At 39.1% G+C, this 25,859-nt stretch overlaps 1 protein-coding gene across 1 annotated transcript in view; it reads right to left on the bottom strand.

Annotated features, from left to right (window-relative positions):
- Positions 1 to 24,635, bottom strand: part of gabrb4 (gamma-aminobutyric acid type A receptor subunit beta4) — a 47,290-nt gene extending 22,655 nt beyond the window's left edge. The window contains exons 1-2 of the mRNA XM_046411671.1: positions 23,633 to 24,635; positions 21,665 to 21,759 (exon numbers count right to left, since the gene is read on the bottom strand). Coding sequence (XP_046267627.1) covers positions 21,665 to 21,759; positions 23,633 to 23,712 — 175 coding nt within the window. The 5' untranslated portion in view covers positions 23,713 to 24,635. The remainder of the gene's footprint in view (positions 1 to 21,664; positions 21,760 to 23,632) is intronic.
- Between the last annotated feature and the right edge of the window lie 1,224 nt (positions 24,636 to 25,859).

Here is a 25,859-nt window from a genome sequence, read left to right as displayed (position 1 = left end):
TATCACCTGCTGGGATCTTTCTTGGCCAGGAGCAGAACCAGAAGTCTTGTCGTCACTGACAGTTTGCCAGGCAACCACCCTCTGCTTTGGGTTTTCAAAACTCCTCAAAATGACCTGTCAACATGTCAATCATGTGATTTGTCACCCTGTAGTAAGGCAAACAGGAGACTCCATTTTTGGACTGTTCTAATGCACTCAGCTGTGCATGACAAAGACTTTACCTCAAATTTGCTTTTGATATGTTAAGATATATTATTTAGCAGAATTAAATACAGCGCCAGGGCTTCTACGGGCGGGTATCGAGGAAGGACGTACAATTTATCCTCTAGCTTTCACTATGGCAACAGAGTTCGCTATTATTAAATCACAATGTGTGAATTAACTGGCAGCAAATCAAGTCATGATGTACATTCAGTAGAGTAGAGTGACCAGGAAAAGTCTGACAAAAACTGACCACCACACTGACACCATGTTTCCTTGCCGATGGGATCATTAAGTTATGAATAAATGAATGACTTTGTTTTGTTTCTGCTCTCTACAGCCATCTTTATCATACAGAAATTACTCGCTTTTCTAGCTTAGAGTTAGATGAAAAGAGTTCATTCCACAGGTACAAAAATCCACCTTGCAGAATCTCTGAAATTAAAATAAATCATTATATAGAATTATATAAATAAATAAATTTGTAAATTTTTAATGACCTCCCACAAATGTTAAATTGAAATTATTACGTAAAGAGAGAACAGAGTTGATGTGGGTGACTTTTACACTGGCTGAAGTGATGGCAGCTCTGGGATGTCAAAACTACAGCTGAGCCTCATGGGTTGTTGAGGGCCTAATTCCTCTTATCTTCCTTAAATGCCTCCTTAAAAAGTATTAGCTGCTTTTTGAAACTAAATGCTGTGACATTTACATTCCGTGGTTACTGAATGGTGATGCCTGCATGATGATCCCCATTTATAATCAGTACATTATCCCCACAACACCTGAACTGTGTTTCTCTATCGGATGATTGATCTGGATCATGGCTGAGGGAATTATCAGGAGGGCTGGGAACTTTTTGATGACCATAGCTGCTGTATCGGGTAGATTCCCTTGATGGTTCAAAAACCAGCCAGTCGTGCATCTCGCTGTGCTCATCTTCTTTTCACTCCTTGTTGACGCTCTTTTCTTTTTTTTTTAATTTAGCCTAACTGTCTCCTCCTTTGCTTATTATCTATATATGCTGTCCTTTCAACTCTCAACCATGTGTCGCCACATTCAGCTTCCAGTCTGACGGTCTTATCTAGCCTCAGGGCAGACAAGCTACACCGATGTAGTGGGCAGTGAGGCCGCCCTATTTAATGTTTTCCTTGGTAATGGCAGTTCATATCAAAACAATATAAGTTCAGTGTCAGAGAATGGTCAGAAGATTTAAAGACATATCCCAACTTAAGCTGAGGGCAGTGTAGCAGTGTCTCTGTGGGAGCGCACTGTGGAGATTGGACAGTGGCTGGGTCACTTAGATATGTAGATATCCAACCTCTCCAAATCCCACACTATCTGTCAGAGTCGTCGAAATCCAACAATGCTGAAAAGATCATTTGTGGTTGTGTACAGAATAAAAAAAATGTAAGTTAGCCATCCATGCCACTGTATAGATAATTGTAGCTATACCTGGACTGTAAAGAGTGCTGTAATGGATCGTCAGAGTTTATAGTTTACGTGGTTTCCTTTAGTGTGTCAGAGAGTAACCAGCTGGGTGCTTGCCAAATAAGCAAAAATCACCAACTGCCTCCATTATGGACTGCCAGTGTCAGCCAAAGCTTTTACTGTACACTTATCATTACTTGCCCATAGATAAAATAGATCTGTATTAACGGCTTTGTCTTCTATCTGTCAATCTGATATTAGCGTCTTTATAAATCTGTTAGAATGTTGTCAATAAATAAACAATGTTTCGATGCACTGAAATCAAGCACTGCATTGTGGTTCATATGTTTACATGTATTTGCCTTTACTGATAAGCAAAGCATTGTTAAATTGTCAGATTTTCTAATAGAGTTTGGAATAGCAAGAAAAGCACAACACATCAGGCCTTTGCTTACTCTGGCATTTGTTTGAGTTAACAGTATTAATTTTACCCTCATGAAATGTAATGTACACTATGTCTTCCATTTGAATAATTGCAGGCTTTATCAGACATCAGGGTTAAGGGTGAAAAAGCTTCAAAAGGTTAATGTTAAGACTACATGGACAGAAAGCATGTGTGCATGTGAGTCAGATCTCCCTGCATAAATCCGCCGCTTGTGTTTGGTAAATCTGGTATGTGGCAAATCTCAGAAAGGTATTACTTTATCAGTTTCTCGCACTACGAACATTACTAACGCCTGCTTTAGATATCGTGGCGATTTTCAACCCAACCTTCAACCTCAAGACACGTCTGAAAAGAGAGAAATTGTTCACTGCAAATGCAAGAATAAAAAAAAGATGGAATATTTTCTGCACCAACAAAAGGTATAATCATTCATTCTGATATTTGAATGCAACCACAAGAGGGCAACATATTATGAATAGAATATTAGAAAAAACAAACAAAAAAACAAAAAAAAAGGAGCAGAATAAATTACCACCAAACAGGTGCTGAGTTAGGGGCCGAGTTAACTCTTTTGGCATATCTGGGTTGATTCGAAATTTGTGCCAAGAAGAGGCAGCTTTCAGCAGAAGAGAAGACATCTCACTGCACTTCATTCGACATCAGTACATGATGAAATCTGACTAAAGAGGCTCTATAAAGAAGCTCCATACAGTTTTGTATGGTAGACACAGGAGAAGGAAGCATTGCTTTCCCCCCAACATTGAAACCTTTCATGATGTTTACATTTCATGTAAATAAGGAGCATTTTAAACATTCAGTATATCAAAAATTTCAGCATAAACAAATCAAACTGGATAAATTGCATTTAAATTGAGGATTGCATTGTCATGTTTCACAGATCCTGCCAATTCTGAAAACAAATTTGCTGGACAGCAAAGAAAACACCACTCTGCCTCAAATATATATATTTATATATATATAAAAAACTATGATAATCAACCCATTGCCTAGCAACAGAGGGTTCCATAGCAACTGTGCAGCATTTTCCCTACAGTGTTGCAAGAGGAGCATGATGATTTACCCAGTCGAGTCTGTGTTTGCTTTTGTTTTCGATGGCTGCTGCTCTCATGAAGCCTTTTTCTCAAACAAAAAAAATAATCAACAAATAAAATAACATGTTACGTTGCACAGAATCTTTCCCCAGCATTTAATACAGAAGCCTCATCAATAACGTCCATCGTTGCAAAGAACAACCAGAATGATTGTAGAGAATGCAGAACAGGTACCTTTGAAAGGAGGAGATCCAAAAAAACAACAATGATACCAATTCCACACAGTGTTTGTGCTCTTTTGATTTCATCTCCACCTGTTTTCCAAATTTTCAGGTTATTATATCCACTCTGTACATTGGCACAAGTGACTTCTGTGAATGCAGTTACTCAGGAAAACACATCAACTCTTGGCTGTGATGAATTTATCATGAGGCTTTAATTATTCCGATTGAGCTCTGTGTCAGTGTGAAAAATCTGAGGTCCAACAACTGCTGTATGTGTATGTGTGTGTGTGTGTGTGTGTGTGTGTGTGTCATGTGTGAATGGTACAACCAAACTCTGTCACCTCAACATGAACAACATCCTTACCATTCACTTTGGGTAGGGTATATGAGTTACGGATAGATGAGTGCTTCCTTAATACCTTTACTCTTGAATTTCCCTCGGGATCAATAAAGTATCTATCTATCTATCTATCTATCTATCTATCTATCTATCTATCTATCTATCTATCTATCTATCGTCATGGTTGGCATTTCCATAGAAAGGTATTCCTCCAAATGCTGGTTACAGACTTCGATAAAATAGAATTTTTATTATTATATCAATTCAGGTCATTATCACAGGAACATGTCATAAATATTTGACTAAAAACATCTCATATCACAGTGATATTTACATCAGTGTTTTGTAGTTCTATTCTTTTATGCATTGATCTACAAGGAATGAGGATTGCCTTTATGAATGAAGCCATTTAGGTCCCCATGGAGAGCTACTGTAGCTGAAAACAAGTTCAAGACAAGTTCAGAAAATGAGAAAACTTGAATGTGCGGCATTCAATTCACTATTCAGAAACCGTTAAAAAACATTTTGATATCAACTTCATGGTGATAAAATCAATGCCCCTTCAGCCCAAACATTTAGGTAGATAAAGCATCCAAACCTATTAAGCTGTTATATTTTTATGGCCTTATATTAAAATGAATAATTCTATATAATGCTAAATATTCGTACATTTTCTTCATGCTGCTGTTCGGCTAACACACAAATAGGCTGACAAACACATTCACACCTACAGGCAAGTTTCCAGCTGACCTAACCTGCATGTCTTTGGACTGTGGGAGGAAACTGGAGCACCCGGAGGAAACCCACTCAGACACTGAGCGAACATGTGAATTCCACACTGAAAGATCACAGCTTTGAACAGATTGGCAGATCTGAATCCACGACCTTGTTGCTATCAAGTGGCAGAGATAAAACCAAATATTCAACCGTGTTTAAAAGCTTACTAACAAATTATATTTCTTCAGACTGATACATTGAGGCTTAACACAAAATGTCTGCGTAATTTTCTCTCCTTCACAGTCCTCCTACTTGTTAACCAGTAACCTTTAGGAACAAATTTCAAAATAAAATGCTTCTTTTCAGCGTGGCAGTACAGCAGGTAAAGATTAGTATAGTATTATAAGTATGATATTACTGCTCCACTGTCATTTGTTTACAATATGCAGTATTGTTTGTGTATTTCTCAAATTGTCCATTCAGCTATCATTGATTTCATACAGCATTTTAACAGAGAATAGTCAGATGAAAAGATAAGCTTCACTTCAGTTCTAAAAGACTGACACACTGAGGTCCAGATCAGCTACTTTTTGCTTTCTATGCATGTCAAGACTCTACACACACAGCAGGTGAGGACATTTTGTGCTTCTGACCTGATTAAGATGTAATTTGATTTGTGTCCATCAAGGCAAAGGCCATACAGTACAATTTAAACTGTGGCATTTCAAGCCTTTTGTTGTGTGCAGTACAGAATCACACCATGTTCATATTTTATTATGACGCAAGAAGCTGAGGGTAGAATTACACAAAGATGGTAATGACCAGGCACCCAAGGTGGAAAGTTCAGGTTGAGACCAGTTTGACAGTAATCAAACCCTAAATGAAAAGGAACACAGAAATGGTATAGATATTTTAGTGTACTAACATCCCCAGTGTGACCTGATCTAAGCCATGCTGTTCAACTTAACTGCCCAACAGGCCAAAGGGAAACCTGCTGACTTCACACTGCAATTCATTCTGCTTAATGTTTTTCTAGAGGCCTAATATGTAATTGTGTCATATATTTCCGATGCCAGACAGTCATTTAACCTGGACTCTTTCTGTGTCCATCTTTTTTTGTCATCTTTTTTAAAATAAAAGCATGAGATGAGTCAAGAAATCAGATCTTTATATCTGTATATCCAACAACATATCATTTTTGACCTTTTGACCTTTTGCTTTGCTCGTTAAAATGACAAGCAATGCACTGGACTTGTCTGTAATATCCAATACCGGCAATATCTTACAATTTACTACAATAATTTTATGTTGGAAAACTGTATGTTCAAAAGATTGCATGCATTTAATAAGATGAAACTGTATATGTTTTATTAGATTTTGTAAACCTTGCTACTATATCATGTTCTTCACTAGCCTGTCTCAGTGTGACTTTTGTAATGAAATAAAGGTTATATGGTATCATTGCATCTGAGATTAATATTCAAAGTGTGCTGCTGGGCTGCTGGTACAGACAATACTCAACTGTTAAGTAAAGTATGCCATTAAGGCAAATGTGGCTAAGGAAACAGCCAGGTTAGATTAGTGATAGCTGGTTAATAAAGGAAAATCATTAAAGCAGCTCTGGCACGAGCAGTGAAAAAGGACAGAAGAGACAGCAAAGGAAAATGATGAAGGAAAGCAGGAGAGCAGAGGCAGTACATCACAGGAAGTCAGAGAGATAGAGGATACTTAAAGGTGGCCTCATCTTATCGTCCTATCCTGTCACAAACCAAGCACCTGATATATGAAACCTACTTAGATTCCGCACTAAAAGCTGCATATGAACAACGGTTCCCTCTTACAGACACAGATTTTGTCAGAGAATTATGAAATGCTGCACAGATTACTGGCTGACTTTACAACTCATAAATTACAATCCCAGGAGAAACATTATTAAAATAGTCCAAAGGCATGATAAGTAAATCACAGTAGAAAGTATAGCTTCAAATAGTTTGCAGATTTATGTGTACCAATGTATTTGTAAAATGAAATATTGTTAAAATGTATGTATGTATAAATTATTTAAACTTAAATCTAAAAAGAAAAGAAATAAAGGTGCTGGAAGGTTATTGTTTGAAAAAAAAAAAAAAAAAGGGACCACGTCATAAAGTATGGGTACTTGAGGACAAAGTGTGTCCACGGCAAGATTTATCCTGAAGCTATTAGGAAACTGATTGGCTAAAAAAGTGTATTATTCATTTAATAGTCCTTTATGGTCCAACTTATAATTAATTTACTCCTTGGCCCAATTTAATCAGCAAGTTGCACATTCTATAATCAATGCCATTATTTCCATGTTGCCTTGTAATTTCAAAGCAAACATTTCTAAAAGTCATGACAACGTAGGAAAGATAAACATTTTGGGGGATTTGCTGTTTTTTTCTGAAACAACAAATGTTGCCATGTGTCAAAGTTAACCTCCTGAGTAACCCTACATGTGCAGTAAATCCCAGTTTCTTCGGTGGCACGCAGTGTGTTGGTAAGTCCTGCTGAAGCTGCTGCATAATTATATTAACTTGTGGTAATTACGTGCAGATCCTCCTCAACGATCATGGCTAATATGTCTCAAGAGAGCAGGATTCATGAATTAATTCGTTGTTAATATATTAATTCGTGACCATTACACTAACTCTGCTGTGCATGCAAGGGAATAAGGGATTGCATTGTTGGCTGGCGTTTGACAAATTAGTTTTTAAATTACCTCTGATTTTTTTTTTAATGCTTTTGTTCAAGCTGTTGTGACAATTAGAGTGACCGAAGAATAAGAATAAAGACAAAGAATAAAATCTGAAATACTGAGGCACCAAAAACATACTTTATGGCCTGCAAATACGAAAGTTATGAGAAAGTTGTGTGCTTCACGTTTCAGACTTATTTTTTACCCCAGAGAATCTCACCAGCTAATACTCTGTGCTTCTCCAGCACTGCCATCTAGAGTGTAGAGTTCATTTATTTGCACATGAAATGATGATACACCAAAGGAACAGAGAAAGTCACATTGTGCAGGTGAGATAAAAAAAGAAACCCGAAAAAAACATCTTACGGCAAACAAAGAAAACAAAACAACGTGACAAACAAAAGTCAACAGAGCTGGATAACAGACTCTAAATGACAGACTCAAAAACAAGGAAAAAATAGTATATCAAAAGAATAAATGTAATGTCAGGAAAACAAAATAAACTCACATAGACCAAATAAAAAAAAACAAAAAAATGGAATCAAAAGGAAAAGTGACAGTGTGTGTTGGGGTGTGTTCAAAGACTCAACGGAGGAACAAAGGAGATGGAGAGAAATAGAGAAGGTGTGGTGCAGATGAAGACAGTTTAGGTCATCAGGCTGTTGATACTTATGTCTATATTTGACGCGTAGACTCCTGCGACCTTACGGCTAAAATGGACGGATCTATTTCAGATGGGTTCCTTTGAGTTTAATGGAGACCAGACAGCATAAATTATAAACTAAATAAGCACTTTGCAGGTGGTAAATGAAGGCGGTCTGGTAGACGTTTCAGTTTATAAATAAATACATGTCTGACATCGACAGTTATGTCATGGAGATCATATATAGGCCATCTGATTATGAACCACGCCAGCAGAAAAACAGCCTGTCAGAACACATGTTTAAATTACTTCTAAAGATTTGTATCGCTGATTGAAACTGATGGCTCAATAAGAGCAGCCTCAGTCAACAGCCAACAGAGCAAAAAAAAAAAAAAAACAATTCTTGAATAATGGATCATATTTTGAAAGCATGCACTTAAAAAACAGCGCTAACAAACAGCTAGCTTTAGTTCTTTACTTCTCGTGATGACAACGCTCAATGTTGTGCACTTCGGCCTTGTTCTAAGTTAATGTGCATGAGTCTAACGCTGCTGTTGTTGCAGGGTAGTTGGGCAGGATAGATTACACCTGAAATGTGCTGTACTGATCCATGCAAAATCAGCATGACAGCCCCAGAAGTGTCTCAGCGCATTCATTTTAAAATGTCTGCTACATGTACGGATGAAAAACTAAAAATCACTGAATATCACCACCACACACAATTAATTACTGTTACAGAACAGTTGTAGGCAAGTGATGGAACACCAGAAATGGTGTCTGGATTATCTTCTATATCAGAATGAAATATCATGATTATACCACAGCAGAAGTACTTTTGCCATGGTTACCCACAATTTAATATACAGTGCTAGTAATATGCAGTAACGCATATTGTGCACTGATTTAGAATGATGACTAAACTGTTTACTGGAACGACCGGTTTGTTTGTGGGGCCTCATTATATGATTTTAATGGATGAGGATTATTCTGAAACTGGGTTTACCAAAGCAATCAGCAAACAAAATTAATAATATATGACAATGAATATGGATTAAACTCACAGAACTACTGCAAAATGTCTTTGTATATGCCAAGCCATCCTGTACACTTCCACCCTGGTGCACTAGGACAGCAGATACTAAAGATAGATACAAGTAAAGTAATAGACATAGCTGGCTAAACATCAGAAAGGATGCAACTACAAAGACCAGTTACGATATGATCTTTGAGGCCAAGCATATTAGTGCAGTATAAGCCTACCTTGCTGTAGTCTCACTTTATGTTTTTATTTTTTATTTTTGTGAACTTCAATATCTACACTCTTCCATCTTGTTTTTTTTTTTGTTGTTTTTTTTTATGTGGAAACCCATTTTATATGACTGGCTGTTGGAGTTCAATAATGAGATAGGCTTTTAAGAGTACTTCCTGGTAGCGAGAATGACAGCATCTATCTCCAGATGCCGTAAATGACATTTTCTTTCCTTGTTTATCTATGTGAAAACAATTGGATAGCTGCATCTTGCCCTTGGCCAGCCAACGGTGGCCCTGACAAGGGCACACCTCCCATCAATCATTGCAGGTTCAAACAGTGAGGCACTGGGGACCTTAAGAGGGGGAGTCAAAAAGAGAAAAAAAATGCACCCCATGCAGGATACCTTACCAATGTCTGACCTAGGGTTTTCGTACTTTGCAGTCCACTGTGATACATTCTGGTGCAATTCTATCTGCATTTTTCTCCTTCGTTTCAAAGTTGCTGAAAACAACACTTTGAATAGGAAGATAAAGTATGTCTTTTCTACTGCATGCTATCTCTCACCACCCGTGCCCCCCTCTGCCTGCCTACATGCACACCTCATTTAATTCAAATAGAAAATCTAAGTGAAGAGAAAAGGGAAAAGTGCCCAGCTTGAGCATTTTCCCTGTGTTTCCTCTGAAATAAATTACCCGGCGTTCTGTCTTCATCAGGATAGATATCACTTGTACATGCCCCAACATCCATCCTGGGATTCTGACAACACATTCCTGTTTTGCGCTGAATAGGCATTACTTTGAGACTGAGTTACGATCGCCTGTGCTATCGGCACCCATGCAAAGCCGCCCGCCATTTGACATGTGGCAGCACGCGGACTAAGATATTGTCCTCAATATTGCAAGAGTGTCCACTGGTCTTGAAGGAACAGCAGTCATATTTCACTGAATAGCAGTAGCTGCCAAAATGCAGGCTGCAGCTGAAGTCCTGCACACATCAATCAGTGGTCATGATCACGGAGGGTGAATATATAGTGTGGTAGTGTTTTCTGTAAATAGCTGCACATGTTGAAAGCATTTAGTTTGCTATCTCATAGGACAAAAAGAAAAGCCTAAAATCAATTACACTTCCATCACATACAGTACAGTACATTAGAAACTGAATATGAAGTGCTGCATCCCCTGCTTGTACTCGTGTGTGCGGCTCTCCCTTTCATATTCAGTCAATTAAGTGTCTATTCTACTTACCAGTCTCACTGCAACTGATCTGCAGTTTCGTGGTTACATTTACTGCTTTTCCATTACAAACAAGATCAAACTGCAGCTGGGTCTCATTTGGGTCAATGGGAAATGAGATCAGTAAAACCCAGGCTGCGAATGGCAGGCAGGAACAGGTGACCAAACTTTGATGACACGGCTGCTGGCTGAAGTGGCACCGAGCTGCATCAGACTGGTAAAATGAAAGCTGCCTAAAGCCAGAGATCAGGTGCTTACAGTTATGACCACAAGCTGCCTCACTGATAGGGTCTGACTCTCACATCCCTACTGTGCTGGCACCTATTGATGCATTTTAATGTTCAAGATTGTTAAACTGCAAAATGTAAGCTGATGCTCCTTCAGTTGGAATCATTAAATACTTATGTGAAATTCCTTTACAATACATTGTGATAGATGCTCAGTCCAGTCATTGCAGAGCCCTGAAAGACCGCTGTTCTGTGGTGGAGAAGTATGAATATGACAATATGAACTGTTATGGAAGCAATACAATCTTCAACATACTGCAGTATTTGAACATGAGCTGAGGATATCAGTGCATACAGTGGACATTTACATGGGCACTAATATGTAGTGTATATGTACAATTTCTGCAGAAGCAATCCCAACCAAAAGGGGAATTTAAAATAAAATATCCAAACTAATGACAATGACATCACACTAATGTTAATGTTCTTCCTCTTCTTCTCATAATCAACATATTTTCCACTTTTGAAAATGTAAACATTAATTCAAAATTCTAAATCAGACCATCCTGGTGGTAATTTTTTCCAATTGCATATATTTTAAGAATGACAACATTAAAGTGTTTTGTAAATGCAGGGCAACTTTACAGTATCATACAAAGTTATTCCATAACAGCAACATTTGTAAAGCTATAGTTCATGTGTACCTCTTTATTGCATATTTACAGAATTTCTTGAGACAATATGCCTTTTGCTTTTTAGATTTTGGGTAAAGCATCTCTAAGACTATGTGCATGTGTTTGGTCACATGAAAAATGTGCACTCTGACAGGCAAGAAAAATTGTTCCACTAAGAGAAAAGTCTGTTTTGTGACATTTGTCCCTTAATTTGGATTTTCTGTCTACGAAACCTGATGGTGGCCCAACACCAGACTTTTCAGACTTTTCTTCAGAAAGCACAATATGTCACAAACGTGAACAGTTCACACATCGTGGAATACATATATACACAGATTTCCAACTCTGATAAAATTGTGAAACTGGGCCTAGAGATACCTTGTAGGTTTTCATCATAAATTGCATCTGGTGCCTTGATTTTAGGTACAGTTAGAGGCATTAGAGTGAACTGAGCGCATAGAACTTAATGTTTATATGAGGTTCCTTAACCCAAAAAAAAAAAAATAGCCACTGTGAAAATGCTCCCACAACCCCAGAGACCTTCCCGGGGACTCTCACAGTCACCACTTTCATCTTTTTTGTTTTATTCTCTGTGGAGCTATACACTGCTGTGACATTACAGTCCTTGGATAGGACATATTCTTTTCTCTCACTTTCTGCCCAGTGAACTTTCATGAATACATGTTGTATAGAAACATCTTCCATTTCCACATACAGCTCTGAAAAGATTCTCACTTGCAATTTTAAGCAGTCACATGGATTTCTAAAATCTGCAGGGCTATTTCCACCAATTGACAACACTTCATAAATTACCCCAGCACAGCACCTTCTGTTAGACATTTACAGCCTCTCTCGTTTCTTTGTCATCCTGCTTATGCACATCTACAATATGCTCTGTGAAATTCATTTTCTCTCTGCTGCACAGCTGACAGAATACTTTTTAACACACACTAAGCCAGTATCACTGTTTATTACAGCAGACAAGGACAAAGTAAAGAAAGAGAGTAGCTTAGGAAAGCATCAGAGAACTGTATTTGTGCTGATAATTTAAATTATTTTCCATGTTCGGTATAGAAAAGAGAGAAAGATGATGTAAGTGCTGACATAATCAACTACCACTGCAAAGAAGCTGAGCAGTATGAAACAGCATATATACACATTGTATATGAAATTCAGACTATTACACAATCACAACTGTTATGCGGCATATTTAGAAATAGTGATTCTGTTTTTATTATTATGTGTTTTGGAATCATGTACCTCCCTACTGTCTTGAAAAAAATGTACACCTTTGCCAACATTTCCCAAGTGCAGAAAAGAAATTGTTATGTTAGGAAAAGTTCAGCAGCCTTCTTCTAATAGTCCAACATAAATCAACTCATCTGTTTATTTGTAAGTGATGGGTTGACACTGATTTAGCAAGAAGATTACCTGGTTCGTCATTTTCTCTGGCTTTTCTATGTAATAAAGAGAAGAAAATAAAGGTGTACTTTAATGAGTTAAAGAGCTTCAGTCATCTTGCTGAGTGATTTTTCCTGTAATGTGGCATGTGGTATGTACTGTGCAGTGAAGAAGAAATGTGCTCATTTTTAGTTGATCACCTCACATTTAATGATGCAGTGTTTGTAAATCTTTTACTCAAATCAAATTCAGGTGGCTTCTTCTGCATGTATTTTTTTCTGCATGGATCAATGTACTTTTGACTTAAACTTTAACCTGGTCCAGCAAGCTAAAGCACGGGCTGAAAGAGAATGACTTTAAAAATACATTCTCTTTCCATGACTACAAGCTCATCCCAAAGTCACCATTTCAGAAGTGCTCTGATATGTCGCCCGTCATGCTTTGTAAATGGTGGGCGCTGAGATCATAAAACCCACCCCTGTGATGATGACAGCTTGATTTGAAACACGTCCTCCAGAAGGACAAACGTGCGACTGAGGTGACTCTTATCTCTGCCAACAGACTGGACATTACATTCATTTGTTGATTTTCCTTTAATATTGATATCAATACAGTGAAAGTCTGACCCAGTACTCCATACGATTCCGGCGCAGAAATCAATAATGGCATCAGAACGTCCATCCCTTTTTCCTGAATGACAGTTCAAACCCTGCTCAGCATAGTCCATGACCCCTTGAAGCAGAAGTACACAGACAAAGAAATCATCTCTGGCTAGATAACATGCAGAAACACGTAAAAGGCATACATGTGGCCACACACCAAGTGACACATATAAGACATTACCGCTAACAAACTATCCAGTGAATGCCATCTGCTTCATGGCCATGGGCAGTTTTCTTAATTTTGGAAACAAGACTAGCTGTCTGTGCTGACCAGATAGAACAACAAGTATTCCAGGAGGCTTTTCATGCACACTGAGGTAATGAACAGAGAAGACAATGGCTGTGTAAAGTAAGTATAAACTAGCTATTAAGTGTGATAAAAAGCTCAATACATATTGCAAAAGCAGCACACATGTCTTTACCACAATCTAAAACAAACAGTCGTAAGACATTTATTTTATTGTTGTTGTTACTTATAAAAATTCTACTATTAACTATCTACTACAAGGTAACGCCATATGTGTAAATGTATTGAGAAACTGATTAATAATTAAATGGGCCTCTTATGAAACTGATTCAGCTAGGTCATGTATTTCATTACTCTACTTAATAAATTTACTCAGATACATTGTGTGGGTCATAACTTTTATCAAAAACCACGTCATGCAGAAAAATGTCCTGATGTGCCAACATGTGAACAGTTTCAACAGTGAAACTGACAAACCCCTTGAACCAATGTGTTTCAGGGGGTTTGTATATATCAAGGTGAGCTGTGTTATCCTGAAGAGGCAGAATTTGTAGTTGTGATTTTATCAGTCACAAAGAAATAGTCATTTGGGGGGTGGGAGGTTTGTCTCCCACAACCTGAGCGCATAGAACTTAATATATATTCCATATAATTCCATATTTGTTCACATACACTGTGCAGACAAAAGTCCTGGAGATCATGACCATTACACCAACAGGGACTTGAGTGACATCATGTTCTAAATACACAGCTATAACAGCTATAACAGCTTCCACTCTTGTGGAAAGGCTTTCCACAAGATTTTGGAGTGTTTCTGTGGAAATATTTTGTGAGGTCAGGCACTGATGTTGGCATGTTCAGTTGGGTTGAGGTCAGGGCTTTGAGCGGGCCAGTTGAGCTCTTTCACACCAAACTTATCCAGCCATGTCTTCATGAACTTTGCTTTGTGCACTGGAACACAGTCATGCTGGAATAGAAAAGGGCCTTCCTCAAACTGGGAAGATGCAGACTGGCCCAGCCCAGCCCCTGAAAAACAGTCCCATCCTGCACCTGAATTCAATAATAAATACCTTTGTCCATATCATGTACACTGCAGGAGATTAGAATAAAAAGTTCTGGTTCTGACAATTTTCTTAATATAACTTAATAACTTTCTTAATATGCAGCAAAAAGTGCAATTAATTTATCCTGCTAACAAATATTGCCTATGTAGTCAAGGTGATATGCGAATCCTGATATATATGGCTTATGTGCTTGAAAAATGAGTATAATTTCTTAGTAATCCACAAAACCCAGAAAAGAACAAATTTGTTTAATTTGGGAGACATATTCACTGCAATCAGAACAGCAGCTGTAGTTCCTTCCCATCAGCTGGGCAAACTAGCAAAACAAAGCCAATGTAAATATTGGAGAGTATCCCTGAGCATGCTCAGTGTTGTCTGCCTGACATCAAACTACTCTCCAGAGACCGACAAAGCAGTCACAGAGCTGTTGAAACTACATGTGGTATAGACTAGCAACCATAAAAGCACAAATACCTTGACATGTTTAACGCAACAACAGGATTTTGACAAGGGACCCTGTACAAGGACCTCATTGTCACAGGTGTCATTCCAGGTGTGGCAGACTCAAGGCATTTAGAGGCTGACAGACAAAAAGACGCAGTTCATCATTTAAGTCTGAACTGTTTTTCAACCTCCTGGCAAAAACACAGTTGGTGTCAGGTCCATCGGTGCTGACTGGTACTGCCACTGGAAGCTGTGGAAAACTAACAGTCTCTCCTTAAATCATTTCACAAGTGAAGATGACCTAATAGCTCTATCACCATCTTGACAATAAATGAGACAGGGCCACTTTGGGTTTGGACGACTTCAAGCACCTCACAGCTCACAGTCATCTGTGGTGTTAGACAATGCAGAAAACAAGATAAATGTGTCCAGTCTTTCATTATCTTTTAAAGTCCTCCTCCGCTGTCTGAACTGTTTGCTAAACCATTGGAGGCAAGGTAAAAGGTAGCTGTACCCACATAACAACCGCCACTCTGTCTCATGAATTCACTATAAAGGTCGCAGGTGGATGTTGTCCCAGTGCCTGTTACTGCAGTATTGAGCAGGCCATGAACTGCAAACATCTTGTTGCGATGGGGCCATCAATTCACTTGGAGTGAGCATCAACAATTCCAGGGACAGATGCGAAACATCTGCCTTCTGAATGAACTTCAAATCCATGTCAGGACAGTCCTAGAAGCAATTTGGCTTCTCTGAGGTATATGAAGAGGTGCTGGAATCATTCTTTAGCTGGCTTTACACTATGTGTGATAAGTCGGATCAGTTGCATCCATCTTCCATCTTTGTGCCAACGACATATAGGACAGGATAGGGTCCTCTTCAATCAAATGTCCAAACTGCTGTGTCATACAAGCAACTTGACAGTTTCCAGTAAAAAAAAAGAAGGATCCAGAAGCATTTACCATGTAGCTGATGTGTATAGCAGAAGTGAGTGGCTCAGTGCATCAGTATTTGTCTTTACTAGCTCTGTATAGCTTTACTGGTGCACTTGTGTGAGAGCCCAGTGCTCTATCCTACCTGAGGACATGGACAGGATGACTCCTACTGCACACACTCATCACACTTTTACAGTCCATATATATCATAAAGGCCCATTGAGACAGTGACCAGTGGTTCTTTCTGTACCGTTCCATGAGAAACCACTGCATCAACACCACAGTAAATCTCATTATATACATCATAACAATCAGGTAGCTAAGCTGACTGAAAGAGCAGGTCCTTTAAAATCCTCCAGAATAGGGTCTGGTTTACATTTTGCATCTTTGTAAAGACGGTAGTACAGCAGAGTCCAAACTGTAGAAAGGCATCCGATAACCTGCTATACCATGACCTGAGCTCAAAAAGGGTTTTAGGGCTGGAGGTCTCTTAAAGGCTGATTTTATCTTCCACTCCCTGCAGGCCCACTGCAATGACTGTGCTTCCTAAGTATGTCACACTACCGAGGTACCTAGAACACACATTTACATTTTCAAGTCCAGTCCAGTATCTAAAAGGCTCTCCAACACATGACCCAGGTTTGCAATTTTGCTCTGCCATTGCGACCCTGATAATAAAAATGTTGTCAAGGTGTGCAGACACATGTGTAATGTCTTACGGCTAATTGATGCGATGGGTGCTAACCACTAGGAAAAATGCACTGTGCCAATGATCCACAGTCTGTGCAAAAGCTTGTTTGAAATGAGTTTGAAATGGCCATTGGATGCATGTGCTTGTTCAGTTTAAAACCTTTGGAGGTGTGCAGCTCTGTCATAAAAACATCAGAGAATCTTTGGTTATAGTGCTATACTTTTTTGCAAATTCAGTCAGACATTTCTAAACTAATCAGAGCCAAGGTATCTGGGACCCACCCCCTTACCAATCACACATCTCATTTCATACTGGCCATAGAATGAAACATCCACAAAAACCACAATCCACATGTGTATGGGATCACACGTGTGCACCATTTTTTGAGCCTTCTGAATCCAACACTGAAACTTCCTGGTGTCCCCTTTGAATATTTGTAGCATTTCTGCAGTCATGTCTGGGCTCCTGAGAAATCTCAAGTGCTTTCTTGGAAATCAGGGAACTCTCTCAACAGAAGACATTGTATTCCATCAACATTAAACCTTGCAATCAAAAACAACAAAACAGAAAAGTCACAGTTCTCCAACATTTAGTTACCTCTTCCACAATATAGGCATCAAACTGTCTTTGATTACTGGAATGAGTGTGAACACTGAAACTCTGGCCTACCAAGAGGAGCTTTGATTCACGGTGATTTGAAGTCCAGATCCTCATATGACATATTACGCACAGCAGAAACACCTGGTAGAATATTCTTTTTTTTTTAGCCATTAGCACTGTCACAGTCTTTCCTTTAACTCTGTCTGAGTCTTAGTTCTCTCTGCAAAGCAATTAACACAATCAAACAGGACCATGTTGCCATGTGGCCTCTCTTCTCATCATATACCATGCTCACATATCCCCCCAAATCATCAAACTATCAGCTGACACACCATCAGCTACTAAAAGCAACACTTTCTAAACCAACTTCACTGATGCTATTCCAGGGTCCTGAACCAAAATATTTCGTCTCAAGCCGTGCCACATTTGCGAAATGCAATTTACTCCTTCATGCCAGAAAAGGCTCCCTCACTGGAAGATGAGAACACAAGCACGATATTGTATGGAATTAAATTTGTTAGAGACAACATATGTTTGTTGACACTCATGTATGTTTCATCTGGAATTTGCTTCTTGAAAACATATCAATGAGGGACAACTGTAATAAGAAGAAAATGTACTTAAAATATGTTTAAATCTGAATTTATTGGGGACATCTCATACTAAATAGGAGGAGATAAAACTCAACAACACTAAGATAACAAGCCTCTGTAAGGTTTCTGCCCTGAACAGTGACCAACGCTCATTCCCAAAGTGAAATTTGAAGACAGAGATCTCATGCTGATGACAAAATAGAGTGTAACACAAACACACGTCCTTTCTCATATCAAAGCGCACCTTTCATTTCAGTGCTTATCAGTTTTAATTTTGCACTCTCTTGGCAAACAATGTAAGTACAGAAATACATGCAGTAGATCCGATATATAGAGTGGTAATGGTTCAAAATGGGTAAATGTGTTTAAAGGAAAAAGAAAACGTTGGTGCCATCCTCAAAAAAATCATACTTTCTTAGCCTGCTCTGTGATGTTCTGTTGACCTTGCTGAATCTAAATCTACATATTGTATCATACACGTTAGATGGGGGTTGTGGTCTATGACTCAGCTGTATGGCCATGAGCATTTTTTTAAGAATTTACAGCCAATGGCTATAATCCAAGGAAACAGATAATGAAAAACAACAGATACCCACACCCTTTGCAAATGATGCATTAGTCATAAAAAATATCAGAAAGTGTTTTTTTCTGCAAAATGAAATAATGAAAATAAAAACTATATTTGTGGGAAAATAACAATTCAGTTCCTTCGCAAAGGCCTTCATTGCTGCCATCTGGGTTCACGTACCATTTCTTGAATTTCACTTTGGCTCACAGATCGATGAGGAGACGAGGGTAGGGTCTGAACAGAATGACTGCAGAGTAGGCTTTTCATCTGGATACACTAGTGGTAAGGCCACAACACTTCAGTAAAATCTTATGGCATAACCCTTTGCAACCTCTCTGACCAATCAAACCATAGTCTTTTTCCAATGATGTGCAGCCTTTGAGCTAGTTTTCTATATCAAATATGGGTGTTTCCCCTGCTGTTAGAATCCACAGCACTGAGCCAAATTAAAACCCTCTTGCGAATTTCAAGAGCTGAAGGTCGTCAGCAGTTGTGTCACGACAGAAGACGCAGACTGATGTTGGAAATATCAAGACATGATGGACTGCAGCTCCCTGGCCGGAGGGTAAAGCACAGCTACTCTCCGCCTGGGATACTCACTCTTAAAAACGTGCTCCACCCACTCCGGTGCATTCACAGGCTGCTAGACTAAAGAGGGCTATAACCAACAATTGTCTAAGCAACCAAGACCAAAGCAGAAATGGTGAAATCATCTTCGAGTCAATATAATTATAAAAGTACAACACAAAATAATTTAGTGAAGATCCAGGCATCAAATAATTCTCATTCAGTTTTTCCCTCACATTTAACACAGAATTCATGGTCATGTGCGCAATACAAAGTGAAAATGTTGTATGATTTCTGCCAATGCATTTGTTGTTTGATCATTGCACACTACACAATGAAATGATACAGATAATACAGATAACAATAACTGAGCCAAAATTTGTTAACACTGAGAAGTCAGAAATAGATTAATTTTCTTTCTCTGTTGAAGAAAAAAAGCTTAATTAAGGCAAATTTGCCCTTTTGCCGCCACAGAAATACAGCATGTATACATGCCTCTGCCTCATAATTAATGCGTGGTTTGAAAATTCATTGTGTACAAGACGCGTGCTTTGAATTGTCGCAGTGTGTTTTCGATGGCTATGTGTGAATTATGGCAAAGTGAAGCATTTTTCTCTTGTCCATTGACTGCTTTTTAGTTAAATATGTACAGTATCAACAAAGATGTACGACAAAAAATTTGAGCAGCTCTTGATCACATTCTTTTGTCTACTGATGAGTGATGAGTGACTAAACAGCGTTGCCATTGAGGAGGACAATAACGATGCGTTCAAGTTGAAAAACGTCAGTTAGATCACTTAAAACTGCTGCCAACGTCCAAGAGAGGGAAACCTAAAGATTTGACATTTAGCACAAACAACAACATCGACTTTAAAACTGTGTTTGTTTGCAATGCAGTGATATTTGCTATTTAAAAGAGGCTACTGGCTGCAAAAACTCATGTGAAATGTTCATAACCACTGTTGAGTTGATTGTCAGATACAAAGTGAATGAGACATTTCTTTGCCGTTTGCTCTCATTTTGCTTCCACTGAATCTATGAAAGAGCTCCAGAATGGCAGCACGCCAAAGCACAAAACGAAGACATAACATCAACTATACCATATTTTTACAATGGCTAACGTCAGGCTTTCGCATTTTGGCACATAAGCCTTCAACAGAGCATCGGTTTTGGCAGAGCAACCAACCATCTGAAGGTTATATGAGGAGGTCCACCTGCTTTAGGTTTTTCACTGCTCACTCTCATTTTCATCAAGTGTCGTGTAGTCTGATGTATTATTATATCTGTTAAATATAAAGAAAGAAATAAAATAAATGAAATGTTAATCTATGTGCTTCTACATTTAGAATTAATTAAAAAGATGTAGCCTATTTAAAACGTATTATGTTATTTAGTATTACAGAAAAAGTCAAACTGCCACAGTGAGTTAGGATATGTAAAGTTCTTGAGGCAACGGACATCATCAAGTATCACGTAATCATTACGTGATTTTATTTCATGTAGTCTAGTTGTTGTTGTTTTTTTTTAACACATAACCTGACTGCATTAGCATATTCCCTCATAGATGAGTCACGCCACATTATTGTGACCTATACCATCATTAAAGTTTATTTTTATTTATTTATTACTTATTTCAGTCTAACATTTCTGGATATGCTAAATTGTTCACATGACTCAATAAAAACAAAAATACAGACATACTCTTATGCTACGTGCTTTCATTGAATTAAGATAATACTCTATTAAAATGCCCTGGAAGTTTTAACAAAAAGCTCTTTTGTTGTTTGTTTTTCAGACAGTGACTGCAGTAAGTGAATGTAAGCTCTTCTGACTACAACCTTTTTGAATACATGTATACAGGAATGATAAAGCCAGTGCTGAAATGAATAGATTTAATCGTACAATATACTGAATTAGAGCCATCGCTGTGGCTGTCATTCAGTGTTGAGTTATGACGTCATGAGTGAATGGCCCGCCACAGGCCAGGAAACAGGAAATGTCCCCCTTAAATTCATCCTATGTGTTGTCGGTAGAGGTGCCACAATTCATTTGCAGAAATTGTTTGGTTTTTTTTTTCAAAAATTTCTCCAAACATTTAATTTTACATTAAAGTAGCCTGATCATTAGCAAAACCATTAGCAACAGACTAGTATGCTGTTCAAAAAATCCAACTATTTTTATACAGTTTAACATCCGTTATGGTTAAATAGATTCAGTAAAACAATCTACCCAAATGACATACGCTAATGACTTGTCCCCCGCGTCTTCTATTTTCAGCAATTATCAAAATAAAACTATTATTCTAAAGAGCGGATGTAAAGGATGCACAATTTCCAACAAAGTTTAATGAGGCAGAAGGGTTTTCCCTGATGTGCGAGTCAGATGCTCAGAAACACTGCGATGTATTACAAAGAGGCCATGGAACGTCTGTAATCGGAAAAGTATTAAAAATCAATACACTCACTATCCTCGCTTTTAAAAAACATAGCGTTTGACTGCTCCTCTCTGTGTGTGCCCTACTTCTCGAGGAGCAGCCATCTTCGATATGTGAATAGATGCATAGTAATGACATGGTAGCAGTCACTTCAAAGCTATTCCCTATATTTTTGCCACGGGGAAGCTCTTCGACAGATTCCACAGGAATGACTCTTGAATATCATTGTGTACACACCTTGACTTGTAAATACCCTCGACAGCAGAGCCTGAGAACCCAAAACGCATGTAGTCACAACACGTACCTCCAAAATCAGGCCTTAAACGGATGTCATATCCCTTCAGCAACTTGTCCACGGTAGTCTTGGCCACAGACATTCCGGTGCTTCCAGTGGAGGAGCTGAGGGCAGAAACCACAAGAGTAAGAGCCATCTTAAGTAGTCAGGGGAAAGCTGGATCGTTAAGCCTTCAAATTATTACTGCACATCCTGCTTTTATTTTTTTTTTTTTTATTTTCACGTTAATGATATGAATGCCACCTTTGAGGAGGAAGCCATTACGTCAATAAGGTGAGGCTCTGACAAAGAGAAGGAGGCCTAAGAGTGTCTCAAACAATACACAACAAATAAATTCATTCACGAATGCCAATTTCTTCTGAAATAAGCATTAATGTGTCACATTTTGTCTATTTTATTCTCAGTCTTTCTGAACTTCAGTTTTTTTAATAGCTAGAAAATTTTGATTTTGACTGATTTTTTTGTATCATATACTACATTGACATCATACATCGTATTAAAAGCATCCTGACTCTTGTGTTGTCATGGAGAAGATTAAAACGTGCCTTGTGTATGTGTTTTCCCCCTTGTGGCCCCACCTACAGCATATTTATCTAATCAGCTGAGGAGATGTGCTGGTGACACACCTGTCAAGCATTTTATTGATGTCACTCCTTCAGACCTGTGGCATTAAAAGTGTCTCACCTATCTGGAAGGAGCCCAGTCTTGTTTGAGGGCATGTATTTTAAAAATCTGTTTTGAAACACCAGCCTCCCATTATGCTGTCAGAGGCAGACTATATCCAGAAGGAGCCTGTGGTCCGCACTAGTCTGACTGACGCCTGTAACATTGGTGCCATGACCCGCATCGCCTGACCGAGGCCGGCTCTCCAGCTGAGGTTCCTCGTTACGGAGAGGGTGCAGAATGAGTGCATGGGGATACGTGGGAAGGAAGTGGGTTAAAATTGCTCCCCTGATAGGAGCACTAGCCCTTGGCTCAGTCGGGGAAGCACTGTTCAATTAGCTCATAGGCAGTGCAGCTGTTCATCAAACTGGCCGGCCACAGGACTTGTTGGTTTGACATCTGAGAGCACCACTATGAGGGGAATATCAATGACAGCTAAACAGCATGCAAGATTACGCCCCTTTCATTTATTACTCTGGGTTATTTTAACGGGATCAAAATGTCAAATATGTACGACCCAGTTTTTAGTGAGCACCTAAATCTCGTAAGAGAAGCTGTAGGTTACTGCAGACAAGGGAAAAGAGTAGGGCACGAGGGATGTGTATCCCTGCTTTTAACAATAAAACAATCAGGGGATTGATCAGGAGATTCTGAGATCATATTCATGAAGCCTCGTGCTGTAACACTGTAAACATTACAGGGTGTACACATTATAGAAACGTTAAGTCTTATAACCTGCCTCCTATCTGGAGAGCTGGAGCAGACGATGGCCTGCTGGGATTATTTTTCGATTTTGATTGATTTAGTTCCGGTCAATAAAACGGGCAATTAAGATGATTATATGAATAGGAATATTACTTTGCGTTCATAAAATAAAATAAGTGGGCATTGCAGGACGAGCGTCTCCAGCGCTGTAGACTCATACATCTGGCTGCTTACCATGGCGTAATCAATCGATCGTCGGCTGATTGATCCTATCATCTAATCATCGGCTGAGCCTGCTGGAGCCCACTGAGGACTGCCTTTTCGGGTAGACTCATAGTGAAAATCAACTGATCCAGCGCACACATATGTACATCCCCATTTTCACATCGGGAGTAGGTTACGTTTCACAATAGGCTTGATACAGTGCACGCGCATGTTTTTACGCTCGCGCGCGCCACAGCTCTGTCTATTAGAGCATATATCGCCAGCATTGCCCCTAATAAGTAGGCCTGGGTACGCCGTTAATGCGATTTGCCACATCTCAGCCTTTTATTGACCGGTAATCACGTCAATTGGTGTGAAAGGTTTTTCCAAGCGACGTTGTCTTACCTTTGAACAAAGCATAAGAAGGACAAAGCCGCCAGTGCAGAGGAAATTCCACATAATTTATCTTCTTGACGACCCAACATCTCCACAAATCCTTATTTATAGTTTCTATAATCCAACCAGTCCAGTGGTCCTCCAGAAAATGCACAAAGTAAAAACTGGCAATCAAAAAATAATTGCCTTTTAAAAATGTCGAATAAACTAAGTCTACATCTACGCATACGATGTCTTCATTTCAAGAGCCTTCTCGATTTAAAAAAATCTTGTAATTGGCCCCCGCTGTTTTTCCCGGCTATGGAAATCCGTGCAGGTCACAGAGCCCCTCGACCAACACCAGAAGATCAGACATCTTGCTCAAAAAACAGCATACACAATACTTTTAAAAGTGATGACAAGTATTCTTCCTCTCAAAAAAACAAACGCTGGCATGAATGAGTGAGCGGCAGCCTCTTGATGATCAAATTGGTGGATGAAATTTCCCAGTCCAAATCTGCAGAAGAGGCATGGTTCCAGCGAAGCTCTGGCGCCAGACTATTCCACAACGTGATGTTGTTAAAAGATATTTGTTTGAGCTGGAAACGCTGGTCGACTGGAGGGGAGCGGTGGGTTTAAAAAAAAGAAAAATGAAATCTTCATTCCCTTTTTTTTTCCCGTTGCTGCTGCTGATGATGATGTAGATCAGCGCAAAGTCACTGAGGGGAAAATGCACATTGAAAAAGCACTGGGTAATATCTGATGCAGACGTCAGAGCAGGCTATATCACTCCTCTGGTGAAAAAAAAATTAGATGCCGAGAAATATGGATGGTCCCTAATACGCCAATGCAAGTATCACAACGGCGGGTTTCATGTCAAAGATGCAAACATATTTGGAAAGTCCACTTGCTTCCGCTGTCCAACGTTAAATGGCGTTTGAACACGTTAATGTGGTCCGCTCGCCTTCTCCGCCAAACACTCAACAAATGACAGAGAATCAACAGTCCGAAGACACATGATGAGCAAATCCTGCCTCTTATTGTCTTTTCGATTTTTTTTTTTTTTTTTTTACTTCTTAGTCGAAATTAAAATAATATCCTATTGGGGGGAGGGGAGAAGGGGTTCGGGGGTGGGGGGGACACCTAAGGTGAATTCCTAAGCGACAGGCTGTTCATGCGCTGAATTGTCTGTATTCTCTCTGAAACCCATTAGGATGCTGTGAGTGTCGGTGCGTTTTCATGCATTTCTTCCACTTTTTTGAAACTCTCTCTTACACACATACACACACACGCGCACACGGAGAGACACACGCGCCACCCACACACAATCACAGCCTACATACGAGCGCGCGCACGCGCACACAACGTGAACATGTACAGTCAAAAAAACAAACAAACAAACAAAAAACTTATTTCTTATATATTTAATTCCTTCTCACGAATCTAGTTTGTATTTGAAACATAAACATCCTTACTGGAAATTGCTACCGCGCACATCACAATTCAAGAATCACACGAGCTTGTGTTTTATACAGAGGAGGAGGAGGAGGAGGTTTTCTTCAGGGATCTCTGTGCTGTCCAGTTGCTAAGCAACCCAGCCAGCACTGATGCAGTTGTGGTGAAGGCTATGCGCAAAGGCTCATTTAAAGGAGTAGACCCAGTGCTGGCAATACTGTGGTGTCAGTGGGACAAAAGCAGACAGCAAGTGATGTAGCATGAAGCCATTTCTAGTTAGATAAGATGTGTGTGTGTGTGTGTGCGTGCGTGTGTGGGGGGGGGTCTTTTACAATCATACATGTAACAGAAATGTGTCGTGTCAGAGATCTCGCCCTTCACTTTTGCTTCATCATCATTGTCCTCATCGTGCTCATCACCATAGCTGTGAGGGCCACAAGCCCTGTGATAAAAAATCAGTCTGTCGCCTCACGTTAATTCTCAGAGGGCATTTGTTGCTACTGAATATCCCCTACTGCCCTCCATATGTAGACATGAGAAAAATTCATTTTGTCCCTCCCATAGGTGATGTCACAGCCTTCAGCAAGAGGGATATGGATTAGCAAAAAGGAATAAATGATCATTTTGTTTGATTTTCTGGTGATGTTTTCTGGTTTGGATATTAATGTCAGCCATACCTGAATGTCAATGTAAAATAAAAAAGTAGATAATTCGTATTTTGGCTTTTCTGCACTCTAACTTTGGAAGAGACATGATCATCAAGCCCCAAATAATAAGACTCACGTAACGTGTACATCTCAAA

This window comes from Scatophagus argus, chromosome 14 (genome assembly GCF_020382885.2).
Source record: "Scatophagus argus isolate fScaArg1 chromosome 14, fScaArg1.pri, whole genome shotgun sequence".
NCBI lineage: Eukaryota > Metazoa > Chordata > Actinopteri > Scatophagidae > Scatophagus > Scatophagus argus.
This window is presented reverse-complemented; position numbering and strand designations above follow the sequence as displayed.